The sequence below is a fragment of the Mesoplodon densirostris genome, chromosome X, assembly GCF_025265405.1.
Source record: "Mesoplodon densirostris isolate mMesDen1 chromosome X, mMesDen1 primary haplotype, whole genome shotgun sequence".
Classification (NCBI taxonomy): Eukaryota; Metazoa; Chordata; class Mammalia; order Artiodactyla; family Ziphiidae; genus Mesoplodon; species Mesoplodon densirostris.
This window is the reverse complement of record NC_082681.1, coordinates 120,806,388-120,834,220: the sequence shown is the minus strand read 5'-3', so window position 1 is coordinate 120,834,220 and position 27,833 is coordinate 120,806,388. Positions and strand designations below refer to the sequence as shown.

General features: G+C 40.7%; 1 protein-coding gene across 3 annotated transcripts in view; it reads right to left on the bottom strand.

Annotated features, from left to right (window-relative positions):
- Positions 1-6,473, bottom strand: part of RPS6KA3 (ribosomal protein S6 kinase A3) — a 111,272-nt gene extending 104,799 nt beyond the window's left edge. The window contains exon 1 of one of the 3 annotated variants that reach the window (XM_060086281.1): positions 6,114-6,473. In XM_060086281.1, the coding sequence (XP_059942264.1) occupies positions 6,114-6,182 (69 nt within the window). In that variant the 5' untranslated portion in view covers positions 6,183-6,473. The remainder of the gene's footprint in view (positions 1-6,113) is intronic. The other 2 variants (XM_060086282.1, XM_060086279.1) reach the window with 2 other exon arrangements.
- Positions 6,474-27,833: the final 21,360 nt, after the last annotated feature.

Genomic DNA, 27,833 nt, shown 5'->3' with positions numbered 1-27,833 from the left:
TCTAGACAGGAAAAGCCAGTCACTCATGGCATATTCAAATAACCAAAATAAATGTGTTTATAGTAATGGGGAGGGAAGTGTGCCATATTAATTTCTGTCCCTAAAAAATGAAATTAACAGAACTGATCCTAAAATACAAAAAGGTGTGCACATTTTGTTTTGATACTTTTTAGAAAGTAAGTTAAAATTCTACCTATTGATGCTATATATTGACTTTATTTCTTCAGAGACACACTTCCTTCAAGAGGTTGACATATAGGGTATATCATATTTCAACAATTATAAGACACCATCGTGTGTGAGATATACTAGTATCTTATATATCACTAAGGGAAAAAAGCCACTGCTGATTAAACAACGACATGCCGTGGACTGTGAGAGGGCTTCCAATTTGAGCAACGTTGAAATATGAACATACTTTCTTTTCTTCCTTCTTCCACACATATTCTTCAAAATGTTTTTTATGTGTTTCCCCCCTCTAAAGACAATACTGTAGAGGGGAACAATATAAAAAAGGATAAGATTCAAGAGATTTCTGTTCACCTTACCCTTACAGTTATATTCAGATATTATAAAGATTCTCTTTAAACAGATCAATCAAACCATCTTGTTTGTTTGTTTGTTTTTTGCGGTACGCAGGCCTCTCACTGCTGTGGCCTCTCCCGTTGCGGAGCACAGGCTCCGGACGTGCAGGCCCAGCAGCCATGGCTCACGGGCCCAGCTGCTCCGCGGCACATGGGATCCTCCCGGACCGGGGCACGATCCCGTGTCCCCTGCATCGGCAGGCGGACTCTCAACCACTGCGCCACCAGGGAAGCCCCAAACAAACCATTTTTAATTGTTCTGTTTGATTCTGGAAAAATTACCCTAGAGGAAAAACACAGAACTTCCTAAGACAGTGCTGTTTGAGAGATGATTCATTATAACTATTATTTATTAAACACAAACCATGTACTGAACCAAGTGCTTTACGTATATTATCATTCAATTCTCACCACAACCCCATGAGGTAGATATTATTTTCATGCCTGTTTTACAGATTAGGACGCTGAAGCATAGAGACATTAAATAAGTTGCATAAGATTACAAAGATATTAAGTGGCAGAGACAGGGCTCAAACCCAGGTCTTCATGGCTCCAAAGTTAATGTTCTTTAACACTTTGCCATACATCCAAATTATCCCACAAAGTAGAATAAGTAAAACTGAAATATTTAATTGCTAGTAACTAATGTATTTGCTTAAAATAGCCAAATGTATTAAATGATAGTTATGTTCTATACAGATACATTTTATCCTGTTTTATACAACGAATATAGTATATTTGTGTTTGTTTTGTTAACTTGACACATTTTACTTAACAATTAAAATTTACAGTTGTTTTATCTTTGCTTCTATGCTATTTGGTATTAAATTGAAAAACCAGAGTATCTGAGATTTGATAACTGTTCCAGATTAACGAAAGACACAGGAAACTGTATCAACTCCTAAAGATGGGGGGGGGGGTGCGATAAATCTAATGCCAAGTATTAAAATGCAACTGCTTGTTTTTCCTTTCTATTACGTGAAATGGGGAACGGGGATGTGTAAAATATACATTTGCTCGATTGCATTCCAATGCTTTAAAACTTGTCATCCACCAAAACACATAAACAAGTGAGCACTATCACACTCATGCATTACCAAGAGACCACCAAGATGTCACTGTTGTACACTGTAATCTGAACCACTAGGTCTAAAGCATCCAGTCTGCACTGGACAAACTGGGCCACTTGACGTCATCCATCATTCACAGCCTGGAAGATCACATGTCCCTGAACATGGAACTCTAGAGCAAATCTTGTCAATGATCACAATGGTATAAATTTTTTAGTGGATGATAAATTTTAAAAAAATCTTTAGAATAACTCTTCTGCAATTCAGACTTCTGATAAATGATCTGCTATATTTTTGATCATTCTATAATTTACTGAATGTCATGTCCTTGGTCAAGAGTGCACATCCCAATTATGCCACTCTTCTTATATAAAAATAAGATATACTCATTGTGATTTCCAGAAACATACTAATGAAAAGGCAAAGTCTGCCTATACTTGTTTCTTTAATTGGATAAGTTTCTCTCTTTATCTTAAAATTTAAATGTATCAAAGAAGTTTCTCATTTTGGATTAACCCCATCAGTACAGGATCAAGCTGCCAAAATAATGCAAACCTTCCTAAATTCTAGTTTAACAAAAACTGATATTATAATCACTGAAAACAACAAAGTGTTCAATAATGTGTCACAGTTACTCGACAGTTGACATGTAACAATACCTGTCCTCTCCTCAGATCTTCACTTGGGGGAAAGAAAAAAACCTGAAAGGTGGTAAAAATGAAACAGGAAAAGGAAAAGAAACTTAATAATACATTATTTTTTCAAAATCAAAGATCACACTTTAACAGAATGTTTTTCCCTACAGATGAAACATAAGAAACCTAAATACAGTGGAAATATTACAGAATCCAATAAAATCTTTGAGGTTAAAAATGGTTGCACACCCACTGAAGATGGTTTCCAAAACAAGGGTCTCATTTTTTATAAATAAAATATTTATATAGTTAATATTTTTCAATGCACTATGGAACTTGTCATTTAAAGGAATTCGAGATAGCTATTTTTACATAACACATTTCTATAAAGCAGAAAGAACCTCCTTAATTTTATTATTTTTGAAAATTGTTCATATTTACGTTTACTATAATTTATCTTTACTAAAAATGAGAAAAAGGTGTCACTTTAGGTCAGGTTTATGATCCAGTAAATGTCCCTAACAGCAGTGGCAAGAGTTGTAGAAAAGAATAGCCACAATCCCTTTATATCCATCTCCTAAACAGTCAAATAATAAAAAACACATTAGCATCTTTAACTCATTAAAGAGTTCTGAATTCACCTGGACTATTTAGGAAGCTATTTTGTTTTTAATCTTGTACCAACCTTGACTTTGCTTACACAGTACTTCCTTTATTATTCTAAATTTGCTTCTTTAAACATTTGGCATAGTTCTAGCCTATCATGTTCTGACCCATGTTTCAGTTCAACCACAAGGGTTTTTTTGTTTTGAGCACCATGAGACCCATGTGAGGTCAAGAAGACATGTAAAGGAATGAAGAAACTGCCTGTACTTTTAGTGAGGTACTCAGTTCTTTTAAGATTGCTCATATTTCAATGTAAGATTAAAATGATAAGAACAGAGATAAACTGAAAATTACCCTATTCCTGACCTTCATAATTAATTCATCGGTCATCTAGGGGGCCTATACTATGTATGCGCCAGGCACTGTGTCAAGAGCTGAGGATACAGAGAACAAAAAGAAGTCTCAGCTTTGAAGAATTCACTGTCTCCTAGGGAAGAGACCATAAATGTAAATTTCTATAGAGATCAACCCTGAAATCTTTTAGCCTGAAGAGAAACAATCTGGTGTTTTTACTCAAATGACTATTTTTTAAAAATAGTAAAATACAACTATTCACTGATAAGAACTTACTGGGGAGGAGATAGCATAATGCTAAGCATAATATTAAGTCCAATATCAGACTTCCAAATGAAAATTTTCAACCTTTTCCTTACTGGTTTCAGTATTTCCAAATTTGCATCAGAAGTAATTTACTTGAAACAGCTGAACAACCAAAGGCAATAAATATCTAAAGGCAATTTGTTAAAATCTAATTTTAATAAATCTAGGCAACACTGGCTCTGACTGACATACCTTATGCCAGAATATCAAGAAAATTACTTGAAAATGGCAAATTGTGGGAACCTATCTGCCAGGTTCTGGAAGCCATGACAGTAACTGAAATAACCAGACTTTAACAAATGAGACATCTTATAATACCATAATTGTTTTTGAAAATACTTGACCTCTAACTACCGGTTTACTTATTTATACTCTGATTTTTTTTCCACAAAAGATTTGAAACAGCTACCCTAGCATAAAGCAAAGCACATGAATTATATGCATCTGGCTCTGAATTATGGCTCTGCCATTTACTATTTATAATCTTTGTGCCCTTAACTTTTGAGATCAGTTTCTTAATCTGTAACAATGGGGACCATAATCCTACTCTGTTGGGTCATAGGAAGGATAAAATGAAATAGCATGAGCACAGTAAGCACAGTATCTGGCATATAGTAAGTGCTAAATAAACAATAGCTTTGTGCTTTCTTTATCCAATTGTATGCTATATAGAAAAAGGATCAGGTGGAATTTTAAATGACTTTTTTTTTACACACTGATGCGTGCCAAGCAGAACTGTGGACTGATTACGAGTTGCAAATGTTAACGTTTGCATCTAAAAATCGAGCTCAAAGCAAATTCAATTTCTTTCCACAAGGTCGGCACTCTGAGAACACATTTTAGCTATATTACTTAATATAACCTTTTACCTATATTACTTAATGCAAAAATTTTTCTGAAGGAAAAAATTGAATGAAAAGAGCCCCGGGAGCACTACGTTTCATACTATCCAATTCCAAAGATGATTAAACATTCTAAATTTGATTTTCTTACAAAAAATTCACAGTATTAGACTGGCTAACAATTTTAAATGAAATTCTCGTAGATTTCCTTAAAAATTTTTTTTTTCAGAAAACATCTATTAATGTGTTTTCTATTGAAGAGCAGCGTTTCGTTTAGGTTTTAAAAATATGATCCAAGTCGCAAAATACTAAGCACCAACCGTAAGCACTATTACAATTCTGCTTGCGATAAAGAGAGAGCAAGTAAACATTTTATACAGCAGCGGAGGTGACTAGGGAAAAAGTGCAAAGTGATTTGAACTGATCCCCGTCCGCCTCCCCCTCCATTCTACCCGAGAATGCAAGTGTCCCGCATCTCAGATCAAACTGAGCCTCGGTCTTACTGACGTAACCAGTAACCCTATCCACATCTCACACTGCGGAGGCCGGCAGGGCAGCGGCTGCCGCCAAGTACACCACTCATCGGAGCCTGCCCCATTCCACCCCCGCGCTTCAGTCATGCTTTCCAGAAATGGGGTCACTCGCTCAGTAACTATTACACACACGCAGCCTATCATCCTGTAATCCCCCAAAGTCCGCTGTGGGGAATAGAAGACAGCAAAAAGTCAAGAAGGAAGAATCACAGACGCGCCACCATCAGGAATTGATTTTCCGCTCCGGAGAGGAGCGCTGATGCCCTGGAATGGGTCTTGTCTGGATTATTTTCGCAGACCCCGAGTTGGTTCTGGGACAGGGGCGGCTGCGAAGAGTCGGGCGAATTTTGTTTTGCCCTGTTTAGGTATAGTGTTTGGGTCACTCGGGTGGGTATCTCAGGGACGGTCACCAGATCGCGGACAAGGAAAACCAGAAACCCCTTTACTGCGGCCGATGATCTCCTAGAATACCACCCTCTCACCTCCATGGACAGGAAACTCAAGTTAAACTCGCAGGGACGGGGTCCTCGAGCTCAGGGACCTCAGAAACGGGGCGGGGGGGGGGATGGAGGACCTCAGGCTTCCACTCTCTCCCTTACAGCAGCAGAAACCGCTGCGGCAGATGGGGGGGGCAAAAACCCTTGGCTGTCCCGCACCCCTTACCCGAAACCCTCACAGGTCGCCACCCCTGCCCTGGGCCGTTCCTGCCCCCGCGCGCCCGGCTCCCCGGGACAACCCTCTCCCCCGGCCGGACTCGAGAGTCCCCTCTCCCCAGTGAACCCAATCCACACCCCTCCCGCATCCCCCAAAGTCACCAGCGTCCAGGGAAGCCCCCGACCAGGCAGGGCCAAACTTCCCAACTCCTTGCCAGCCCCCGCTCCGCCTCCCGCTCCCCCCACGCAAAGTTGATGAAAATCGGCTTCTTGCAGCGCCCCGGCGCCCACTCCAAACCCCACGCGCCACCACACCACAGCCCCCCGAGCGAGGGAAGGGAGGGGAGAGTGCGGGTGGGAGGAACAGAAGGGCAAACAGATCAACCCCAACTATCCAAACCGGAATCCCGAACCGAGGGGAGACGCGAGCGGCAGAGGAAGGGGCCGAGTGGTCGGCTCCCGGGTGGGGAGTGAACTGGCGGGGGCGCGGGGAGGGGGCGCGCCGGCCCCGGCCGCCCGGCTGCACTCACCTCAGCGCTGTCGGACGGGCTCTCCACAGCCATCTTCTGCCACGGGTCCGCCAGCTGCGCCAGCGGCATCTTTCCCCCCGGCCCGCCGCCTTCACCGCCTCCTCCCTCCCCGCCCGCCCCGCGGCCGGCCCCGCTCCGTCGCCGCCCGAGCCACACGGCAGCAGTGGCGGCAGCAGCTGCAGCAGTAGCGGCGGCTGCCCGGGAGAGGGCTCGGCGCCGACACCGACCCTCGAACGCCGCGCGCCCGGCTGGAGACGCCCGCGCGCCGAGCGAGAGCCTCGCGCCGCTGCCGGGCACCGGGTCTCGCCCCTTTCTTCCTCTCCTCCTTCCGCCGCCGGGACTACAGCTCCGCCCCCCCGCCGGTTCCCGCGCCCGCTCCCAGCAGAACAGCAGCCCCCGCGCGCTCCGCTACTTCCGCTCACAACATGGCGCCTAAGCGATACCTGTCTCTCAGAGCGAGGCTCGGCCGCCGCCGCCACCGCCGCGCGCACCCGGGGGCGGGGCCTGGGAAGACACGCCCCTGGCCGCGGCGCTCCGCTAGTCCCTCCTTCCTCGCCCCAGCCTCTGCTTCTGGGCCTCGCCTTCTTTCTGGAAGGGCGAGCTGGAGAGATCTGGGGGCGTCGGCGGGAGGTGGGGGAAAGAGGGAAAAGGGAGGAGGTGCGAAAGGCTGGGAGTTTCTAAGTGCCGCGAGTCCGAGCAGGTTGAAGGCTCCTCGGGGATGCAGAGGAGTGGTCCCCGCCCAGCGCGGGAGAGAGATGGGCGAGGCGCCGGGGTCGCAGTACAGTGCCGAGGACCCGGGGAGGGGGCGTCGGGTGTCTTTTCGGCGCGATTCTTCCATGGGTGCACGTGGGCGCGCCGAGTCTATGGGCACATCCCGTAGTGGCCCAGGACCCGCCCTCTCCCAGGGTCACACGATGGGCATTCACCTGCCCCTCCACCCCGCACGACGGGGACACGGAAGGGTATGTGTCCCGGAGCCGCCTGGGGGTTCGGCTCTCGGTTTGAGTCAAGGCTCTCCAAATTGACGCTCTTGTGTTATATTTTAATATTTGGAATTAGTTTGTCATGCATGAGTCGATCCCCCGCCCCAAGTCCGCAGAGCCCTGGGGCTTCAGGCCCGACCCTCCAAGCGCGCCCCCTCCCCGGCTCTCCGCTGCCTAAATCCCTCACGAAGGAGAAAACAAGGAGGTTCTTTAAGGCTGCCCCTCTCGGCAGAGGTTGGGGAATTATTTATAAATATCTTGTTGGCAGGAGCCCGGGGTTCCTGCTCTTCTGTTGACTTTAAATAAAAGATTAGATTAAAAATCAGGCTGGCGGTGGGTGGAGGAGTGGGGAGAGGGAGGGCTTCTAACTCCTCCCGCCCGAGATAGGGAAGCCCTAGGTTAAGGAAACCCAACCCCCAGAAGGCAACGGAGGGCCGAGGACGGGGAGAACTTGAGGAGAGAAGCCTGGGCGTCTGGAGTGGGTTGGGGGGAGGGGGCGGAGGGTTCGACCCCCTGTTCCCCGCGCCAGGTGCCGCGGCGAGCTCAGTGCGTCCGGGCAGAATTGTGTAAAAGTCCCCAGGCTGAGTGGAAAGCTACCGCAGCGATCGGCTAACCACCCTACAAGGAGAAGGAAAAAAGTAAAGGGAAATCTCTAGGCCGGCCAGCGCCTCTATCCCCTCAGGCCTCGGCCCAGGCGTCCCGGCCCTCCCACGCCGGGCGACCACAGTGCGACCCCCGCTGCGCTCCCGGTGCACGCCTTTTAACAGCTTCCTTTCATCCTCGGGGACCCGCACACCTGGAGAGCCCTGGTCTCCCTCCCTAACGCAGGTGTGAGGATGAGATTAGAGCCCCACACCTAGCCGGCCAGGTCTGCGCGGGCGGTGCAAGGTTTCTCTCTGGGCCGAGAGAGGCAGGTGTTAGGCTCTTTCTGCTGCCTTCGCCTGCGCGCCCCTGGGCACAGGCTCGAGGCCCCGGAGCCTCGCGGCCACCTGAAGAGGCTCCATCTGTTCAGGGAGCCTGAGGAGGCGGCCGGAAATACTCGCTGCGCGCCCTCTCCCGCAGCCTTGGACTCAGGGGGACAGCTCAGGGTTGAGCAACATCTGGGCAGGCTCAGCGTGGTCTGTTGGGTGGGGGTGGGGAGGACTGAGCTCGTGATTTTGTCACCTCCCCCAACATGCTGATTCAAGTGCTGCAAATCCAATCTGGACCCAAAACTCAGCTACTTTGGCAGCCACCGTCTCTGTAACTCCTGACGGTAAAACCAGCTTGCAGAAGTTTGGAGATAAGGAGTCGTGTATTGTTTTTCATTTATGTACAAAGTGCCTAATTTATCTTTCATTTATATTGCAAAGCCACGTTACCATTCCTTACAGCGAAAAGAAGTTGGTCAATTTGGTTACTTTAAGGTAAATTAGCCCCCCAACGGTGATCAATTATTCCAATTAACATTCTTTCTTTAGTAAAAACATACATAGTTGAAAAGTTACTGTGTCTAACACTGTCCAGCGCTAAATACGCCGCTCAAAGGGTGAACTAACCTTTTTAAAATAAATCAAACTGTATACTGAAAAGTTGATTTCGGTATCAATTTTTATTCATTTCCTTTTACCTTGAGAACTAGAGGAATAACTTTTAAAACAGCGAATTGATCTGTAAAAGTAGTGTGAACAGCGGTCACACTGCAGGAGTTAAGCATTAAATGAACTTAATGATGGGCTAAAGTACCACTAGCACAGCTGTCTCGCACATAGGATCAACTTGTTAAGTATGTGAATTGATTTGGGAAAACACTATTCTCTTTCCTTTTGCCCAAAAAGAAAAGAAAGCAATTTTTTTCCTTTTGGTTAACAATAAACTTTTTTTCATTTTTTCATTTATTAAATCCACGAGTGGTGCAACCACTCACTCTGGCTGGGAGAATTTGGGAAAATCAAATGAGGCTGGGGGATTTTTCTTGCAGGTGGCAACAAAAAGATTTATTTGAACATAGAAGGTGATATTGCCCTGAGCAGGATTACCTTTCCGCCCCCCCCCCCTCCGTGTTTAAGAAAGGAAAACTCTTAGGTATTCAAAGAATAGCTGCCTCTAGAGAGCACCTGTGCAGGGTAATATGGGAGCCACTAGCCACATCGTGGCTCTTGAGCACTTAAAATAGGTTGGCTGGTCGCTACCAAGATGTGCTATAAGTGTAAAGTTCACACCAGATTTCAAAGACTTAGTACCAAAAAAAGAATGTAAAGTATCTCATTAATAATTTTATAATGACTATGAGTTGAAATGGTATCTTTAATATATTGAGTTAAATAAAATATTTTGTTAAAATTAATTTCCTGTTTCTTTTCACTTTTTTTTTAATGTGGCTACTATAAAATGTATGCTTCCGTACGTGGCTTACTTGTCAAGATTGGCATTATAGTTCTACAGGACAGTGCTGCGTTAGAACTTTCCTTTAACATTGAGCCTTTTATATATCCCTACAAGTCCTGTAATGTTAAGTGATATCCTCACATTCCACTGTCTTTTTGGGCTCCTCTGTGCAAAATCAGCAGAAAGGGTGGATTCAGTTACCTACTGATTCTATACCCCTCCCCCAACACACACACACATAAATCTCTCAGTCAGAACCAAAATATTGGAAAGTTATTACTTGAAACTACAGCAAAGGGAAAGAGCAAACCTCAGTCGAAAATCTGGACTAGATTTCCAAGAAATGATTCCTGCTGTATGACAGGACAGCCAGATTTAACCTCCTCTGTCCCCAACAATTTCCTGCTATAATTATAACCTTTGTATACAAGTTTAAATGGGCATTTACTTAACAAAATAACATCTGTTCAAAAAATGGAGTTACATCAGTCTGGAAAAGTTACAAGATGACTAAACTATGGCTCATGGCACAATCTCTACCTCATATACATCCAATACTCACAGCTATAGGTTTGTCCCTATAGAAAACGAAGTGTAATCATCAGTGCCCCTCTGAAACAAGTGTTTTCCCTCTACATTATCTGAGCATTTTTACTTTTCATACAAAAAATAAAAAGTAATCACTAGAGACTATTTAACTATTTCTTTCCAGTGAGAAAGAAAGATAAAACTTAGGCTCAAATTTTATCTTGCATAAGACAATAATTAAACAAAATATGTGGTGACATATTTTTTCGTGTGTATGAATTTCATATTTTCTTTGAAATTTCCCAAGTAAAAATAATTAAGAATATCTTCCTGAATGACACACATCTTAAGAGACAACAAATACTTCTACACCTATTCGAACATGTTTTTTGCGAGAATTCAAATTTTGGAAAATGTAAGATCTTCTCTAGATTCTCCTGCAAATACAAAGTTCAATGATTCTGGAGTTGCATGTGATGAAAGATGCTAATAAAATCTGTAAGGAACTAAGGGGAAGACAATCTATGATACAAATACTTGAAACGTTTAACATTCTTCCGGGTAAGGTGGTATGGGATCATGATAAGAGCAGAGCTAGGCCTATGTCCAAACTCCAGTTTCCTTTATGTCTCTAAGCTTCAACTTAAAGGCCTAAAACAGGGTCTGGTACATAATAGTTGCTCAGTAGATACTGGCAAAATAAGCTTTGTTTTCCTCATCTGAAAATAGGATAGGGACTTCCCTGGTGGTGCAGTGGTTAAGAATCCGCCTTCCAATGCAGGGAACACGGGTTCGAGCTCTGGTCCGGGAAGATCCCACATGCCTCGGAGCAACTAAGCCCGTGCGCCACAACTACTGAGCCTGCGCTCTAGAGCCCACGAGCCACAACCACTGAGCCCGTGTGCCACAACTACTGAAGCCAGCACACCTAGAGCCCGTGCTCCGCAACAAGAGAAGCCATCGCAACGAGAAGCCCGCGCACCCCAACGAAGAGTAGGCCCCATTTGCCGTAACTAGGGAAAGCCCACACACAGCAACGAAGACCCAATGCAGCCAAAAATAATAAATAAAATTTAAAAATAAATTTAAAAAAGAAAATATGATAATAACACCCACCTTGTAGAATTTTGAGGAAGATTAAATGGAAATAATGTCTGGGAAGCATAAAGCACAGTGCCTGCCACATAGAAAGAGCACTCAATAAATGGAGCTATTGGTATGAGCTTCAGAAAGGAAGTATTCCTGCATACATAATGCAGTTCAAACACTTCACTCCTAAAAGTTACTTCTTCCCATTTGTTGTGTGAGCATTTCATTATGGTATAATCTATTTCTTTAGGGCACTCTTGTATCACACACACACAAAAATGACACTGTGAGTAACTTCCTGTGGAATTCAAATAAAAGAGCATGTAGGGTAACGTCCTGTTCTGTTTTTCAAGCCGCATATGTTGAAATGCAAATGATTACAGGTCAGTTGCCTCATAGGCTATGATCAAAACTTTGTTTACGTAATGCTCAAAGGAAACTTAACTAATGTATGATTCAAAGTGAACATTACCTGACTCATACTTATGTAGGGAGGACTGGAGGAACAGGGAAGTATGGAGGAAAGGTCTGTGTCAGACATGCTTTAATGTTTTCTTTTATTGGTTTCCAAAATGTTTAATCCTTAGAGGTGTCAGTTTGTTTCAGAGTTGTTAGAAGGGAAAGAATTATGGGGCTTTGAGACTTGACAAGGAACTAAGAAGCCATTCTTGGAGCTTTAATAAGCTACTGTTTTCCTTCAGCTTTCATTCTACTAGAACAGAAAAGACCCACTAAATGTTCTTGTTTATAAACACTAATTCATAAGAGGGAGATAATACATTAAAATTTCATTTTCAAACTGATATTAAAAACGACTGCTTTTAACATTAACCAAAAATCGCAGTATAAAGTACTCCTTCAGAGGATAAACATTCCCATTTTATAACTATCAATTTAGTCTGGTTGGTTAGAGCAGTGGTTCTCAAATTTTTTTTCAGTCCACAAACCATTTTGAAACAAAAACTCAGGAACCACCAGTTCCTACTCACCACTATGGAAAAAACCCAAAAAACAAAAAACAAAAACCCAAACTTTATGGAACTGTTGCTTTAGAACATGGCTGTTATTGTGGTTACGTTTCTTATTTTTAAAGTTTATATTTGTGCTTTTGAATGTAGATTTGCGTCTGCAGCTAGAAAAGATTCTTTAAAAAATATGCTAACTTTTGTAGTGACTTGCATTTAAGTTCAGTCTATGACCAGACCTCAACTGGGGAAGTAACTTTGGGGAAAGCTATGGCATCAAATGGAACTTGATTCCTTGACCACCGAATGAACCTCAGATCTCTATGTTTGGGAAATCTGAAGCTTTAATCACAAAGATGTGTGAAAAATTATGTGAATGGGGCAGTGTCAAATCAGGTCTGGTGCTGGAAGAACGGGTTGTGGATAATAATGCCATCTTTGTAAATGAAGTACATTTTCAGCAAACAACACTTCACGTATGATTTCAGTAGCTTGTTTTCAAGTCATGTTCCTGGTGACTAGTAAATAAAATAAATACTTTGGGGAGGTATAAATATTAAGGAATTCCTTTATTTTAAAAAATCAAATTTAAATAACTTACAATTGCCTACTAAATAAGGAATGAATTCTATAGATTACACAAAATTTAAAGAAACCCCACCGAATGAAACTATATGCAAATGTTGAGTGTATGTGTAAGCCAATTAATAAACCAATCAGAAGTTGCATTGGCAGTTTTGGACACTTTACCATCTTATCTAATGATGGTGATGTTGACAATAATAGATAGACATTTATTTCATACATACTATGTGTCAGGCACTATTATAAGTGTTTAATGTATATTAATTTTTTTTTTTTGGCCGTGCCGTGTGGCACGTGGTATCTTAGTTCCCAGACCAGGGATTGAACCCGTGCCCCCTGCATTGGAAGCACGGAGTTTTAACCACTGGACCGCCAGGGAAGTCCTATATTAACCTCTTTAATCATCATTGCAATCCTAAAAATACTAAATACATATTAATAGTAGCTAACAGCTATTGAGTACTTAAAAACTGTTAAATGGTTTGCATACATTATCTTGTTTCTTTCTAACAATAGGTATTTGTTAGCAAAAGTGTTTTATTGTGATAAAGAATGAATGTTTTTCACTATAATTAATTCCTTCAAAAAATTCAGGAAAATGCTTGGGGAAAATGTACCATAAGATATAGTCAAATAAGTACTTAAAGCATCCTTATTAAATATATCTGCATGTCATGTTGCTTTCTTATTCTTTATTTCACCTTGGTGGAGACAGCAAGATTCTGTGAATATCATTTTGAAAAAAAGAAAATAAGTTTTAGTTTCTCCAAAGAGCAATGTAAGGCTTTTGAAAGGATGCTAAAGGAGATAATTTTCAAATGAAAACTTTCCCTTCCATAGTTCATCATGAGTCTTTAGACCACTGTTTCAGGATGAATTCTGCCCACCCTACACCCCACTCCCACAATGATATGTTGAAGTCCTAACACCCAGTACCTCAGAGAGTGACCTTATTTGGAAACGAGGTCATTGCAGATATAATCAGTTAAGATAAGGTCATACTTGAGTAGAGTGTGCCCCTAATCCAATGTGACTGTTCAACTTATAAGAAGAAGGCCATGTAAAGGCAGAGGATTGGAACAATGCATCTATCCACTTTTATATGCAAACAAATAATGCAAACAAATCTACTTTTATTTTGGACTCCTAGCCCCTAGAATTGTGAGCAATAACTTTCTGTTGTTTTAAGCCACCCAGTTTGTCGTGCTTCATATGGCAGTCCTAGCAAACTGATACAACACAGAGATTTTCGCTTACAGACTTGCATAGCATTTTTACTTCTGAAAACACTACATCTTCTACTAAGCAATTTCTAAAATAGTAGGTGCATCTCTGTAAGTAATAGGGCAAAAAATAATGATAGAGAAGAATTTGAAATATGTTTTAAAATGGACTAGGAATAGAATTTAGAATTTAATTTCTTCAGGTTAAACACTTACTGCTAACAAAAATAATCCCTGATTCTTATTTATAGATCTCTGGAATCCAGACGATTCTATATGAGCAATCCCCCCCTCCCCGACAAGTATAGTATGCACTCACTGTTATTTACTAAACTGAAGTGGAAAAAAAATGCTGTAGCGTCCTAAATCTGTCCTTCTGTCTGGGAGGTCTGATTTGAGTCATATAGTTTTTCATTTAGAAAGTAACTTGCCTCTACTTCTCTTCCTGTATTTCTCAAGGTAGTTTTTGGCATTATCATCTACTTAGTTCACCAGATTAGAAATCAAGGGTTCATCCTGTCATCCTCCCACACTTCCTCTCGCCTCCATCCCCTACGTTATTTGACAGCTAGATTTTGTTGATTCTCCTTTCTAATCTATCTGGATTCTGTCAAACTCTCCTATTCCACCACCCCAGAGTTTGCCATATACGGCCTGTATTATGACAGCTCCCTTTAGAACCTTCCAGACTTTCACCAGTTCTCCACACTACGGCCGACAGTTGCTTCCTAAAATGAAAATCCCATCTTATTTATCCCCTGCTTAATACCCACAGTGGCTTTTCTTACCTCAGGATAAAATCCCAGCACCTTTGCATAGATGCAAGACACCTGCCTTTTTCCCCAGTCATTAATGACAATTAAAGAGAAATAATTAAGGATTTATCATGCCTTTTCTTGTATAAACAGTATTTCAGGCCAACCATGTAATATTAGTTGATGAAAGTTCTTTACAGAATTATATTGACTGAATTATAGACTTAGAAAAGTGCCATTTTGAAAACCATAATGAAGGAGCTCATTCAGGCAAAAATTGTAAATGAATGAAGCCATTAGATGAAAGGTGGATGGAGAACTTGAAATTAGAAGGATCAGGCTATCACCACCTGAACACAATGACCAATCTTAGCATCAAAAAAGATGGCACAACCAAGCACTGTAAGCCTCCTCTGTCACGCAACAGGAAGCATATAAGACCACCTATGAAGTATTCTTTCCAAAAACCTAAAATGGAATTCAATTAAGCCTCTAGAGCTGTGCTGTCCAATATGGTAGCCACTTGTCACATGTGGCCATTTAAATTTAAATTAAATATGATAAAATTTTAAAATTCAGTTTTTAAGTCCCACTAATCACATTTCAAGTGTCAATTTTCACATGTGGTTAGTGGCTATGGTATCGGTACACATTATAGAACATTTCCGCTGTGGCAGAGAGTTCTACTGAACAGTACTGCTCCAGAGCTAACTTCTGCCTTTGAGAAAAGGGGGGTTAGAGAAATTAAACGACATCAGAAGCAAACAAGTAGACAAATATAAAGAATGTGATATATTCTGCAGGTTTAGTTGATTCGGTTTCTACAATAAATCAATGGAATGAATAAAAAGGGGGAGGGAGTGATGCTTTATACTGAAAGAGACAACCAAATGTAATGTGTGGACCTTGTCTGGATCCCGATTTGAACAAACCAACTGTAAATATATTTTTGAGATAATCATCAAAATGGGATTATGGATGGAATTTGGTGGTTTTAAAATTTTACTGAACTTTGGTATCCCATTCAGCTCTTGAAATGCCCATTTCCCTGACTTTAACATCTTCAGCAGCTTTAAGTGAGAAGAAGGACTCCAGGTCTGGCCACAAGACATCCTGAGTGTAATGAGTGAGGAAGCGGGGTGCAAGGCAGAAGCAGGCAAATGTGAACATCTGGAATGGCAGAAGGGTTGTCTCTTCTCTGACAGCCCACAGCAAACAAATCCCTGAGTGCAACAGAACTTTAGAACTACTCTAAGTTTGGAGCACTCTCCTAGAGATGTCTGCTGTCTGAGAGCCAGGCAGGGTGGTGGTTCTGAGAAGGATTGGAGGCAGATTGTGTTATTAATGGGGAATAATCAATTTGATGTGAAACCAAGAGACCGGAACTGAGGTCCAGGATCAGGAGATAGGGCTGGTATGAATGAGAAAAGAAGGTGAGAGTGGGGTTGGAACTTCCACCATGCTATTCTAAGCCGGGATAATTGGAAAAATCATGCGAACTCCAGAATCCTGGAGACAAGAGGGTCAGATGAGCAGACTGGTCTCCTCTTTCCTCCACTGAGGAAAGGCTAAATTCTAAAACGCTTTATCTGACAGTGGTCCTTATAAACAGAAGAGTAGAGAACCATTTTCAAACCCCACTTGCTAGATTGGTTTCCATTAGTTCTGGACTGGGCAAAATTGGTTTTCTTTGGTTCTCTTTTTCCTTCTCTCCCCAAAATATGGGTTGTGTCCGACGTCCTATCTTCTACAAAATGTTTTAATTGTGATAACAAACAAATAAAATGTACTATCTTATCCATTTTACAGTGTATAGTTCAGTAGTGTTATATATATTCACATTATTATGCAACCAACCGATCTCCAGAACTTTTTCATCTTGCAAAACTGAAACTCTGTACCTGTTAAACAACTACTCCCAATCCACCCTCTCCTCTATGGCCACTGCCATTCTACTTTCTGCTTCTGGGAATTTCACTACTTTAGATCTTCATATAAGTGGAATCATATAGTATGCCTTTTTTTGTGACTGGCTTATTTCACTTAGCATAATGTCCTCAAGGTTCATCCATATGTAGCATGTGTAAATTTCCTTCCTTTTTAAGGCCAAATAATATTCCACTGTATGTATATACAACAATTTGTTTATCCATTCTACTGTCAACGGACACTTAGGGCTGTTTCCACTTCTTGGCTATTGTGAATAATGCTACTATGCACATGGGTGTGCAAATCCAAAGTTCTTTGATGACGTGGTAGATTGCAAAATGGCCATAAATTATTCCCTTTTTTTTGTATCCATGCCCCTTTGTGATGTGACTTTGCAGTTTCTCCCATCAAAGTGCAGAGTTTATTTCCCTATTACTTGAATCTGGAACAGCCTGATGACTAGCTTTGGCCAATAGCATGAGATGGAAGCAATGTGGTACTGGTTCCAAGTCTGAGCCTTAAGAGGTCTTACACACATCTGTCTGCGCTCTTGGAACCCATGTGAACAAGCCTAGGTTAGACTATTAGAGAATGAGAGAGCATATGGAGCAGAGATGAGCCATCTCACATGAGGCCTGAGACACGTACATTCTATATAATGCATATGTAGCAATTATGGAGTCATACAGTTTGAATGGTGAGTTTTATCAAAATCCATTTCGACATAATGCCAACAACTGTCAGCAAAGTTGACTTGGCAGCTGTACTGGCAGATACTGAGTGAGCCCACAAGAGACCAATGTAAATGTCCAGCTGAACCCAGACCAAATTGCTAGCCTGCAGAACTATGAGCTAGATAAACGGTTGTTGTCTTAAGCATTTTTGATTGGCTATGCAGCAATAGATAACTAATAAATATTACTTCTCTTTCAACTATATTCATTCTTCCTTGGAGATCTAATCCAATTTTATAGGGACTTCAGTGATCACTTCCGTATTGAATGACTCCAACTCACTCTGCCCGGCTTTGACTTTGATCTTTTGTACAGCTCTACCTTGAATTTGGAACTCCATATTGGATACTCCATCTGGATATCAAGTTAACACTCCAAACTGAATATTTTGAAACCTGGGTTTGTCATCCAATATTCAAGCCTTATATCCTCTATTGATGTTTCTACTTCTGTTGGTGGTACTACCATTCTTTCAGTCAACCATACTTGAAACCTCAGGGCCATCTCTGATTCCTCTCACTTCTTCCCTTAGTCAGATGAGAGTTTTCAGTTATTTTTTGCCATATTTCCTCACTTGATATCTGTAGAACCATGCACTCATCAAAACTTCCTCACTGTTCTCACATCTCTGGCCTCTGCACCCTCCAATTAATCTCATACAGTGATTTTAGATTCATTCTTCTAAGATACAGAGTGCTGAGTTCACTTCTCAGGTTTATTCATTACCAGCATATTTTCCTTACCAGCATATTTTCCTTATGTCTACTGATTTTAACATCTGGGTCATCTCCACTGCTTCTCTCCACTGATCGTTTTTCTTTTTTCTCTTGAGTATGGGTCATGTGTTCCTATTTCTTCCTATGTCTAATAATTTGGGATTGTATCCTGGATACTGTAAATGACATGTTTTAGAGATTCTGGATTCTGTTCTGTTTTCCAAAGGATCTTCTGGTTTGTTTTTGCAGGCAGTTAACTTGGCTGAGCTCAAATTCCAAACTGTCTCCCCCATGGTGGGCAGCAGCTGAAATCAAAGTTCAGTTTTGTTTTCTGTTTTTTTAAAACCTTACCTGGGCTTCTTGGAGTCTGCCCTGTACTTGTGTACTTCCAAGATCACCCAGAGATTTAGGCAAAGTTTAAATACAGAACTTAAATTACTCCCTTTCTGTCTTTCTCCATTCACAGATTCCTCCCCCCACCCCTCCCCACTCCAAACTGTCCTCTGGTTCTTCAATCCAATAAGAATACAGGTTTAGCCGCCCTCCTTGGTGAAGACTGGGACTTGCCTTCACGCAAAAAGCTGTAAAATGAGTATGGGAAACTCACAAATAGTTGATGTTGTCCTTCAAGTGTTGACCCCTACCCCCCAATACCTTCCTGCTTGTTTGCTTTCCAGTGTCTTCAGGTAAGATTAAAAAAAACCTCTTGTCCAGCATTTAGAGTTGTTATCTAGAGAAGGGTGGTCACAAAGGAGCTACTCTCACATTATCAGGAGCAGAATCATTCCACAGATTTAAAGCCTTCCATGATTCTCCACTGAAATCTGTGGACCAAATCTAGGACTTGGTATCTATTATAGGTTCTCCTTAAATGGATCACCCGTGCTTCCCCACTCCTGCTAAGCACTTTCCTGTCTCTGAGCTTTTGTTCACTTTGTTCCTTCCTGTTAAATGCCCTTCTCATCTCTGCCTATCAAAATGTTATCCATCTTTAAAGTGCCCCAGGACTTGGTCCTAGGTCTCTGTTCTACTGGATCAACACTTTCTCCCTATTGATCTTATCTAGGTCCGTGGCTTTAAATACCATCTATATGCTAATGATTCACAAATCCGTAGCCTCAGCCCTTATGCCTCCACTGAGATCCAGATTTGTGTAACTGTCTACTCGATATTTCCACTTGAATGTCCAACGGGCATCTCAGACTTAACATGGTCAAATTAGAATTCTTGTTTATCTTCCCCCTCAGCCCCATTCCCTCTGCAGGCCTTCTCAATAAATGTCAACACTATTCATAAGCCAAAAGTCTAGGAATCATCTCTAATTCCTCTAGTCCCCTTACACTCCACGTGCAATCCATCAGGAAATCTTTTGGCTCTATCTTCACAGTAGATCTTGAATCTATCCACTTCTCTCTAGCCCTCTGGCTACCATTGAAATTTAAGACAACATGATCTCTCACCTGGACTCTTCCAGTTGCCTCCTGAGAGGTGTTCCTGCTCCTACTCATATCTCCTTACAATCTCTTTTCCACCTTACAGCCACAGTGAACTTTTACAAATGCAAACCAGATCATGTTACCCTCTTGCTCAACCATTTAATGCCTTCCCAAAGCACTTAAAGTCCAAAATCCTTCCTATGGCCTACATGGTCTTACACAATTTGAACCCTATCTACCCCTTTGACTTCATCCCCTATCACTCTCCCCGTCTCTCATTACACTCTGCCTCCATTGGCCCTATTCCTATATCTTGATTTCACCACTCTCAAATCTTTATTTACTCATTGTCTGTCTTCCCTGTTGGACTGTACCTTCTGTGAGGGCTGGGACTTTTCCAATAAATTTTTTTTTGGAAGAAGGAATGAATTCAGCATCAATGCACTTTCTCCACAAAGCCTTTCCTGTACCTCTTTGATGGCAATATACTCTCACTCTCCTTGAATTTTATGTCCACATCTCTTTTAGCATGTACCACTTCCTGTCTCATGTTGTAGTCATTTGTGTATGTGTTCTATTGTCCCAAATTAACTGTGATACCAGAACGGGCAGAATCCCTGCCTGATTCATCTGAATATTCCCCACATGGCCTACTATAAGGCTTTGCACAGAGCAATGCTGATAAATGTTGAGCAAAATGAATAAATAACCATGTCATTATTTATTTCTATTGAAGGGAGTATCATTAACACTAAAAACAGTGCCAACAGCTGTCTTTGGTTAGGCTACTGTTAAATTCCTTTGGAATTAACAAAACATATTTCACTAACATCTATTTTATGAAATGTTTTAAGTGGTTTGTAATGTTTTAGCGCTTAATTAGAAATGGTGGAAACTACTGAAGTATTCTGACTGAGATACATTGGAACAAAACTGCCTGAAATGTTCATGCAACCAATATATCTAAATGTTCTAAAAACATACCAATGAGTCATGACTAATTCAGCCAGCAGAATTTCGTGGGTACATTCTATATAATGGATAGGTAGCAATTCTGGAGTCATGCTCATAAAGTTTGAATAGTGAGTTTTATCAAAATCCATTTCAACATAATTCCAGTCCCTGAAATGGAAAGGTTTTCACTTTAATTATACAAATCTCAGACCTGAACCTTAAATAGACTGCTTTTTATGATCTCATCTTTCTCCTTGGCTCCATTTTACCTATTCTTTCTAGTTTCCCAGCCCTTGCTGCTGAACTATGCTTTTCCCTGGTACTATTTCAAGCTTCTACTCAGCATCTAAACTCACTCACAAAGCTCATTAATGTCATAACAGCTTCACCTCAGAGAGAAATACTTTTTAATGTATTTTTTCATCTCATAGAATGATTCACAAGTTTTACTGCTATAGTTTGCTCATCATTTTTAGCTCTTTTTACTTGCTTTATTAACTTTTTGTACAGTAAGACCAATGTTTTCGATTGTGGATTATTTATTTGGGGGGGGTGACTGTTTCCTTATTTCCATTTTCTCTACTTTTGTATTCTGCATGTATTCTGTTGTATTTTGCTCAGGTTCAACAAAGAAGAGTTTTAATAAATTGAAAAGAGAAATTGAAGCAAAGCCAACATGGAAAAATATATGACTGAAAACTATGGGACCAAATGTAAATGAAATGCAAAGTTAAGATGCTGCTAATCTTGAACCACAAAAGACATTGCTCATAAATGACACTGTGGAACAAAGTATTAAAATAATTCAAGACCATTGATGTCATTGTTATCCACATAAAAACACTGTGCAGATGATGAATAATCTTTTCTCTTTTCATGTTATTTCGTGTAAGAGATTTTCCGTATTCTACTCATTTTTTATCCCAGTGGTTAAGCTTTTAGAGTAATGCACAAAAGTCTAGGTAACATGCAGTGAAGCCAAAGTATTGCTCTTTTGTATTTATACCAGGGGAGGCTTATCAGTTAGGATGTTTTTTACTGCAAAGAGCTGAAGACCTAACTAAAAGAAGCCTAAGGAATAAGGAAATTTGTTATTTTATATAAGGGGAGAACTAAGGGTAGAGTGACGGCAAGGTTAATTAATTCAGTGACTGACAATGTTATTAAAAGCCCAGGCTCTTTCCATATCTTTGCTCTGCCATTCTTAGAGAATTGGTTTGCTCCTCAGGCTTGTCCCATTGTGGCTGCAAGACGTCCACAACAGTTCCAGCTGTCATACGGAGACAACAGAAATTTATGTTCTCATAGTTCTGTTGGCTAGAAGTCCAAAATCAGTTGTTGGCAGGGTTGGTTCCTTCTGAAGGTTCTGAGAGAGAATCTATTTCATGCTTTTCTCCTAGCTTTTGCTGGTTGCCAGCAATCCTTGGCGTTCCTTGGCTTACAGATGCATCCCTCCAATATATGCTTCTGTCTTAACATGGAGTTCTCACTTGTGTGTCTATGTGTCCTCAAATGGCCTTCTTATATGGATACCAGTTATTGGATTTATGGCCTTCCTAATCCAGTATGACCTCATCTTAACTAATTACGTCTGCAAAGACCCTATTTCCAAGTAAAGTCACATTCTGAGGGTCTGGATGGACATGAATTTTGGGACACCATTCAATCCAGTACAGTGGTTAAATGCTTTCTAGACCCATATGACCCTTGACAACTTAATGGGAAAGAAAGAATTTTTCTAAGGGAAAGTAAGTAGCCTGTCTGAAGGCAAGTGATATGAAGAACATTATAATGAACTTCTTTCATTATTAAAAAATTACACTTCCATACATAAGTGTTTAACACATTCCTGTACATACAACTCTGTTAAACCTGCTATTTTATTTTTGAAGGGCTCCTTTTCTATTCTCTGAATACTTTATAGGTATTGAGCAACTCTCTGTATAATGTCCATCCATATACATGTGTACATGTGTGAGACTACATGAATACTGTAGGTAGCAGACAGCTTGCTTTGCAGTGAATGATTAATGATAAATATATATTTGATGAGGTTTCAAAGAAATTATATTAAAACAAAGAAAAACAGAAAATCAGCAAACCCTGATTTGATAATATTTAACAATACAATATAATTTCCCCAAGTATGTCCAATCAGTTGTAAAGTTCTTGATGCAATCTTCCCCAAGTTTTCTTCCCTCCATAAATATAAACTCAAGGAAATCCATTCTTAAATATCTCTGGTACTGTTATTGCTATGCCCTTAGATATTAAGATGAACACAGATTTTAACATGCTGGACTCTCAGGGTAAAAACTGGCCAGTAATTTATTACGGTTCCGTGGAAAATTGGTGAACTCAGACCACTTCCCAGCATTGCTAGAAGGGGCAGGAAAGAAGATAGGTGAGTAAGGAACTAGTTAATGTCATAGAAAACTCCATTTTGGTCTTTGTGACAAATATGGATAATATCATGTTCTTCCCCTGTCCAGAGAGTCTTAGAGGAGTTGGTGGATAAATTGCCACAAATATAAAAGCACCCTATTCTCTTATGCAACAGCCATCACACTTATAATTACATATTTATGATCTTCCCCATTCTAATGTAAAGCCCATGAGACCAGGGACTAAGCCTGTCTTACTTATTTTTGTGTCCCCAGAGCCTGGCACGGTGGCTGGCAAAGAGAAACAATGAAATATTTGTTGAAGTGAATTGAAATAGAAAACGTCTTAACTCCTTATGGGTATGGATAATTTTAATACTAAATATTGAATGAGATATCCTGGTACCTGCTGACTGTTTAGATGATGTATGGGGCTGACACTGCAAGGTATTCCCAAGTAACCATTCTTCCCATCCTTAGTTGGAAACATGGCCATCCAAAATGAAGACTATACTTGCTGGTTTCCCTTGTAACTCGGTGTGGCCAAAGGGATATTAGCAGAAATGATGTGTGGCAGTTTCCAAGAATCTTCCTTAAAAGATGGCCAGTGTGTGATCTTTGCTTCTTATCTTATTTTCCCTTTCTTCATCTTGCTGCCTAAAGCACAGGTATGGAGCTCTAGCCACTATTTTAGACCATGGGGATGTGGGTCACATCCCAGAGTTATATGGAGCTTGGGTTCTTGAGGACTTTGTGAAGCAGGGTTGCTGTAGCAGCCCTAGATTGATTACTTCTTCTTTGTCAAAAAAATTTATTTATTTATTTATATTTTTGGCTGCATTGGGTCTTTGTTGCTGTGCGCGGGTTTTTCTCTAGTTGTGGCGAGCGGGGGCTACTCTTCGTTGCGGTGCACGGGTTTCTCATTGGGTGGCTTCTCTTGTTGCAGAGCACGGGTTCTAGGCATGCGGGCTTCAGTAGTTGTGGCACTTGGGCTCAGCAGTTGTGGCTCACGGGCTCTAGTGCGCAGGCTCAGTCGTTGTGGCGCACGGGCTTAGCTGCTCCACGGCATGTGGGATCTTCCCGGACCAGGGCTCAAACCCATGTCCCCTGCATTGGCAGGCGGATTCTTAACCACTGCGCCACCAGGGAAGCCCTTGGATTGATTACTTCTTAATTTTTATGTGAGAGAGAAAAAAATTTTAACCTTGTTTAAACCACAGGTATTTTGAGTCTTTGTTATTTGCTAGATAATATAAGGTAATCCTTCACAACTGGTGTACTCATATACAATATGATCTACCCTAACTTGAAAATCTTTAGACATAATTTTAGGATGATACAGAAAAAATAACCTACTTATTTTATCAAGTCCGTATGCCACATTTATCAATAAGACATACTTTTTTGTGGACAGTATTATAAAAGCTGAACAAGGAGGTCATGATGAGGTTTCCAGAAATTATTACCTTACAAACAAGCTCAGGTTTTATGAGAAATTATTAACTATAAAATATATAAAGAGTAATCAAGAACAGGCATGGACTCCTCTAGCTGAGTTCTGGTTATCTGTCTGAAATAGTTCATGCCTCATTTCTTACTAGTATAAATCTTTTGACTGTCATTGTCAGGCATTAATCAAATATCACACACATAACGATAATTCTTCTTTAACCAAAGACATGATTGGTGCCTCCAATTACAGTAAACTTAATAATAATATATAACTAGAAAAACAGTCAAACATTGCCAAGAGACTGACTATGAAATCTGTCTGTCTGGCATGAGAAAGTTGTTTGATTCTAATAGTTTAGAATTTGTGGGAATTTCATTGTATTTACCTTGTACAATCCTTAAGAAAGTTTAAGTAATAATGTAGTATAGAAATATTGAGGGGAGCACATATATCTTTATCTGCCCTGCTGTGGGAGAATGCTAAAGGACATAAGTTGCACTAGGGTAGTAGTTCATCAACATTTTGAGGTCAGGATCCCTTGCAAATTTGATGAAATTTATGGATCTATCCCAAGAAAATACCTATATTCAGGGTGGCAGATATATATTGGAATTATCTCCTTAGCACCTTTCTTCTGGAAATTGCCTTTCCATCTACTTGGTTATCATAGGAGCCCCAATGCTGGTACAACATAAGCTCATCCCTGGCTGCATCTTATTGGTCAATGGATGATCACGTGACCCAAATCAAGCCAATCAGAGTCTGAGCCCAGGACTTTTTAGAACAGGAAAGGAGAAAGAGGGCCAGTCTCTCTTCAGATACTTGAAAAAGTAAAATGTAAAGCTCTGAAGTAGTTATTAGCCATGTTTTCTAACACATAGAGAAAGTCAGTTTGCAGCAAAGGAGAAGAATAAAGCCAATGAGCAGAGAGAAGTATGACAGAATTCATCAAATGTATATTTTATTTTAGTAATTTCTAAGGCACAGCCAATCACATTGCTGACTTTGAAGTCTGTGAGAAATCTTTATCCTAACTTCCTCTTTCTGCTTGAACAACTTTAGTCTGAGTTTTTTTTTTTTTTTTTTTTCCTTTTTGCGTTATATGGGCCTCTCACTGTTGTGGCCTCTCCCGTTGCGGAGCACAGGCTCCGGATGCGCAGGCCCAGCGGCCATGGCTCACGGGCCCAGCCGCTCCGCGGCATATGGGATCCTCCCAGACCGGGGCACGAACCCGTATCCCCTGCATCGGCAGGCGGACTCTCAACCACTGCGCCACCAGGGAGGCCCTAGTCTGAGTATTTTTAACCTGCAATAGAGAGAGTACTATCTAGGACACACAGGTACATGTGAAACTGTTCCTTCAATATCAGGGCATTAACCAGGGCTTAAGGACTCCGCGTATTAGTGTAATTACTCGCGATCAAATGGATTTTGCTAATTAGAAATGAATCAGCTATTAAATGAAGTAAATTCAACATGTCTCCTATTTACAATAGTCTGATAGCAGGTTATGTTATCGTATATATGTATGAAACAAAACTTTGTTTCATTAGCAGTATCCTACAATTCACCTTTCCCCTATTTCATACTTCTCCATCCATATTTATCAAGATTTTTAAAACGTTTTAAGTGCTTTTAACATTAGCGTATTGATTTTCCTTTTGAATATAAAATGAGAGAGAAAAGAAACAGTAGCATGCCACTTTATTTCCTCCTGCTCTAGGAAGCAATCAGGTCCCAGCAAACTATAAAATAAAATTTATAGGAGTCCGTTTTGTGAAACAGAATGAAAATTTTATTAATTTAGAGAGAGGTGTAGACTTTTCTAGTGACTTGAACCACAGAGTCTTTTCTCCAAGGTACTCCCTTCCTGGTATAGCTAGAAACTATCTTATTTATCAGCAGGCCATACTGATGAGGATGGAATTATAGAGAAGAAATCAAATGATGATAAGAGATAGACTATCCAGGCTGTGCTATATCCTAATGAACTACTCTTCTCAAAAACAGAATAGTAGGCTATGGGAAAGTTCTAGATATCCTTCTCATTGCATTGAAAAGTTTTTTTCTTGTCATCTATTCTGCTGGATGGATCCCGGCTATCTTCTTGAATTTTATTAATTTTCATCAAAGACATTGCCTTCTCTCTGATTTCTGACTGATTCACTGTTCATGTAGTTCCTGGATTCACCTTTACCTTCTGGGTCTGGAACTCTTTATTACTCGCCAGGTCCAGCAGGTTTGACCAGGAGAAGGTTCACAGAAAGCTGAATATTGAACGCAACTCCAATTCCCATAATAAGAATTTAATGAAACTAAAAGAAAAATATGGAATGACTTATGCAAATTCTAGGGTCACAGCCTGAGAATAAACTTGTAAACTAATTCTGAAAGGAGAGACTAAGCTCTTGGAGGATGGAATAATTCTCTCCAGCCAAGTCTGTTCCCATTTCATTTACACGAGGCCTCCCCTTTTATGAATAGGTAGATGTGAGAGAGTTTCCACACTAGGAGATACTGCCTTTTATTATGTTTGCAATAGAGTAGGAGCTACACATAGTAGTTCATCAAAGAGATTCTGTCAAAATCTGGAGGCCCCCATATTTTCTGCTTTAAAATATTCATGCTTCCTTTCTTACTATCCTCTTGCTTGCATAAATGCTATTGTGTTTCCAAAAGAGAGCATTTATAGGCTTTAGAAATGTACATGGGTTGTGACATTTGTAGCCAGGGTCTGACATTTAGATGGGTTCATATTCAAAACATGTCATTCAAAATTAGCATAGGAGCCAAGGAAATATAGTCAGAGAAAAGTGATGATACACACACTTCAGGGTTTTACTTCAGACATTAAGTAGGAATTGAATTGATTGAAATAAAAAATGTCTGCAACAGGGTTCTTGTGGGTAAACCATCTTAGAGGTAGATCTTTCAGCCCCAGTCAAGCCTTCGGATGACTGCAGCCCTGGCTGATATCTTGAATGCAATCTCAAGAGAAACCAGGAGCTAGAATCTCCCAGCTAAATGGCTGACAAATCCCTGGCCAACAGAGACTGATACAATAAATGTTTATTGTTGCTTTAAATTGCTAATTTTGAGGTAATTTGTTATGTAGCAACAGAAATTGATACAGCCTATAAGGTACATAATCTTGCCCAAGCCTACTTCTCTGATTGCATCTTGTACCACTGTTCCCATTGCCCACTGCCTCTAGCCATGGTGATCTTTTTAGTATTTATTGACTCATTAAGCATGTCCCCTCCTCGGAGTCTGTACTCTTACTGTCTCTTCTACCTGGAGTGCTATTTCCCAAGCTTTCTACATAATTCACTGCTTCAATTCACTCATGTACAAATAGGAAGATATATTTTTAAAATCAATAGTTTTTCCTCTTTTCTAGCAATAAGTACCTAGAACAGGAAATTGAAAAAATCTATTCCATTCATAATATTGAAAAAAACCCACATGAGATTCATAACAGAAAGCTAATAAGAAAGGTTCAGAACTACCATGAAAGGGCTAATAAATTCAAATTGAAGGTCATAAAACAAGATCTGACCAAACGGAAAGACACTTTAAATCTTGTAGGAGACAAGATAAAAAACTCGATTTTCTCCAA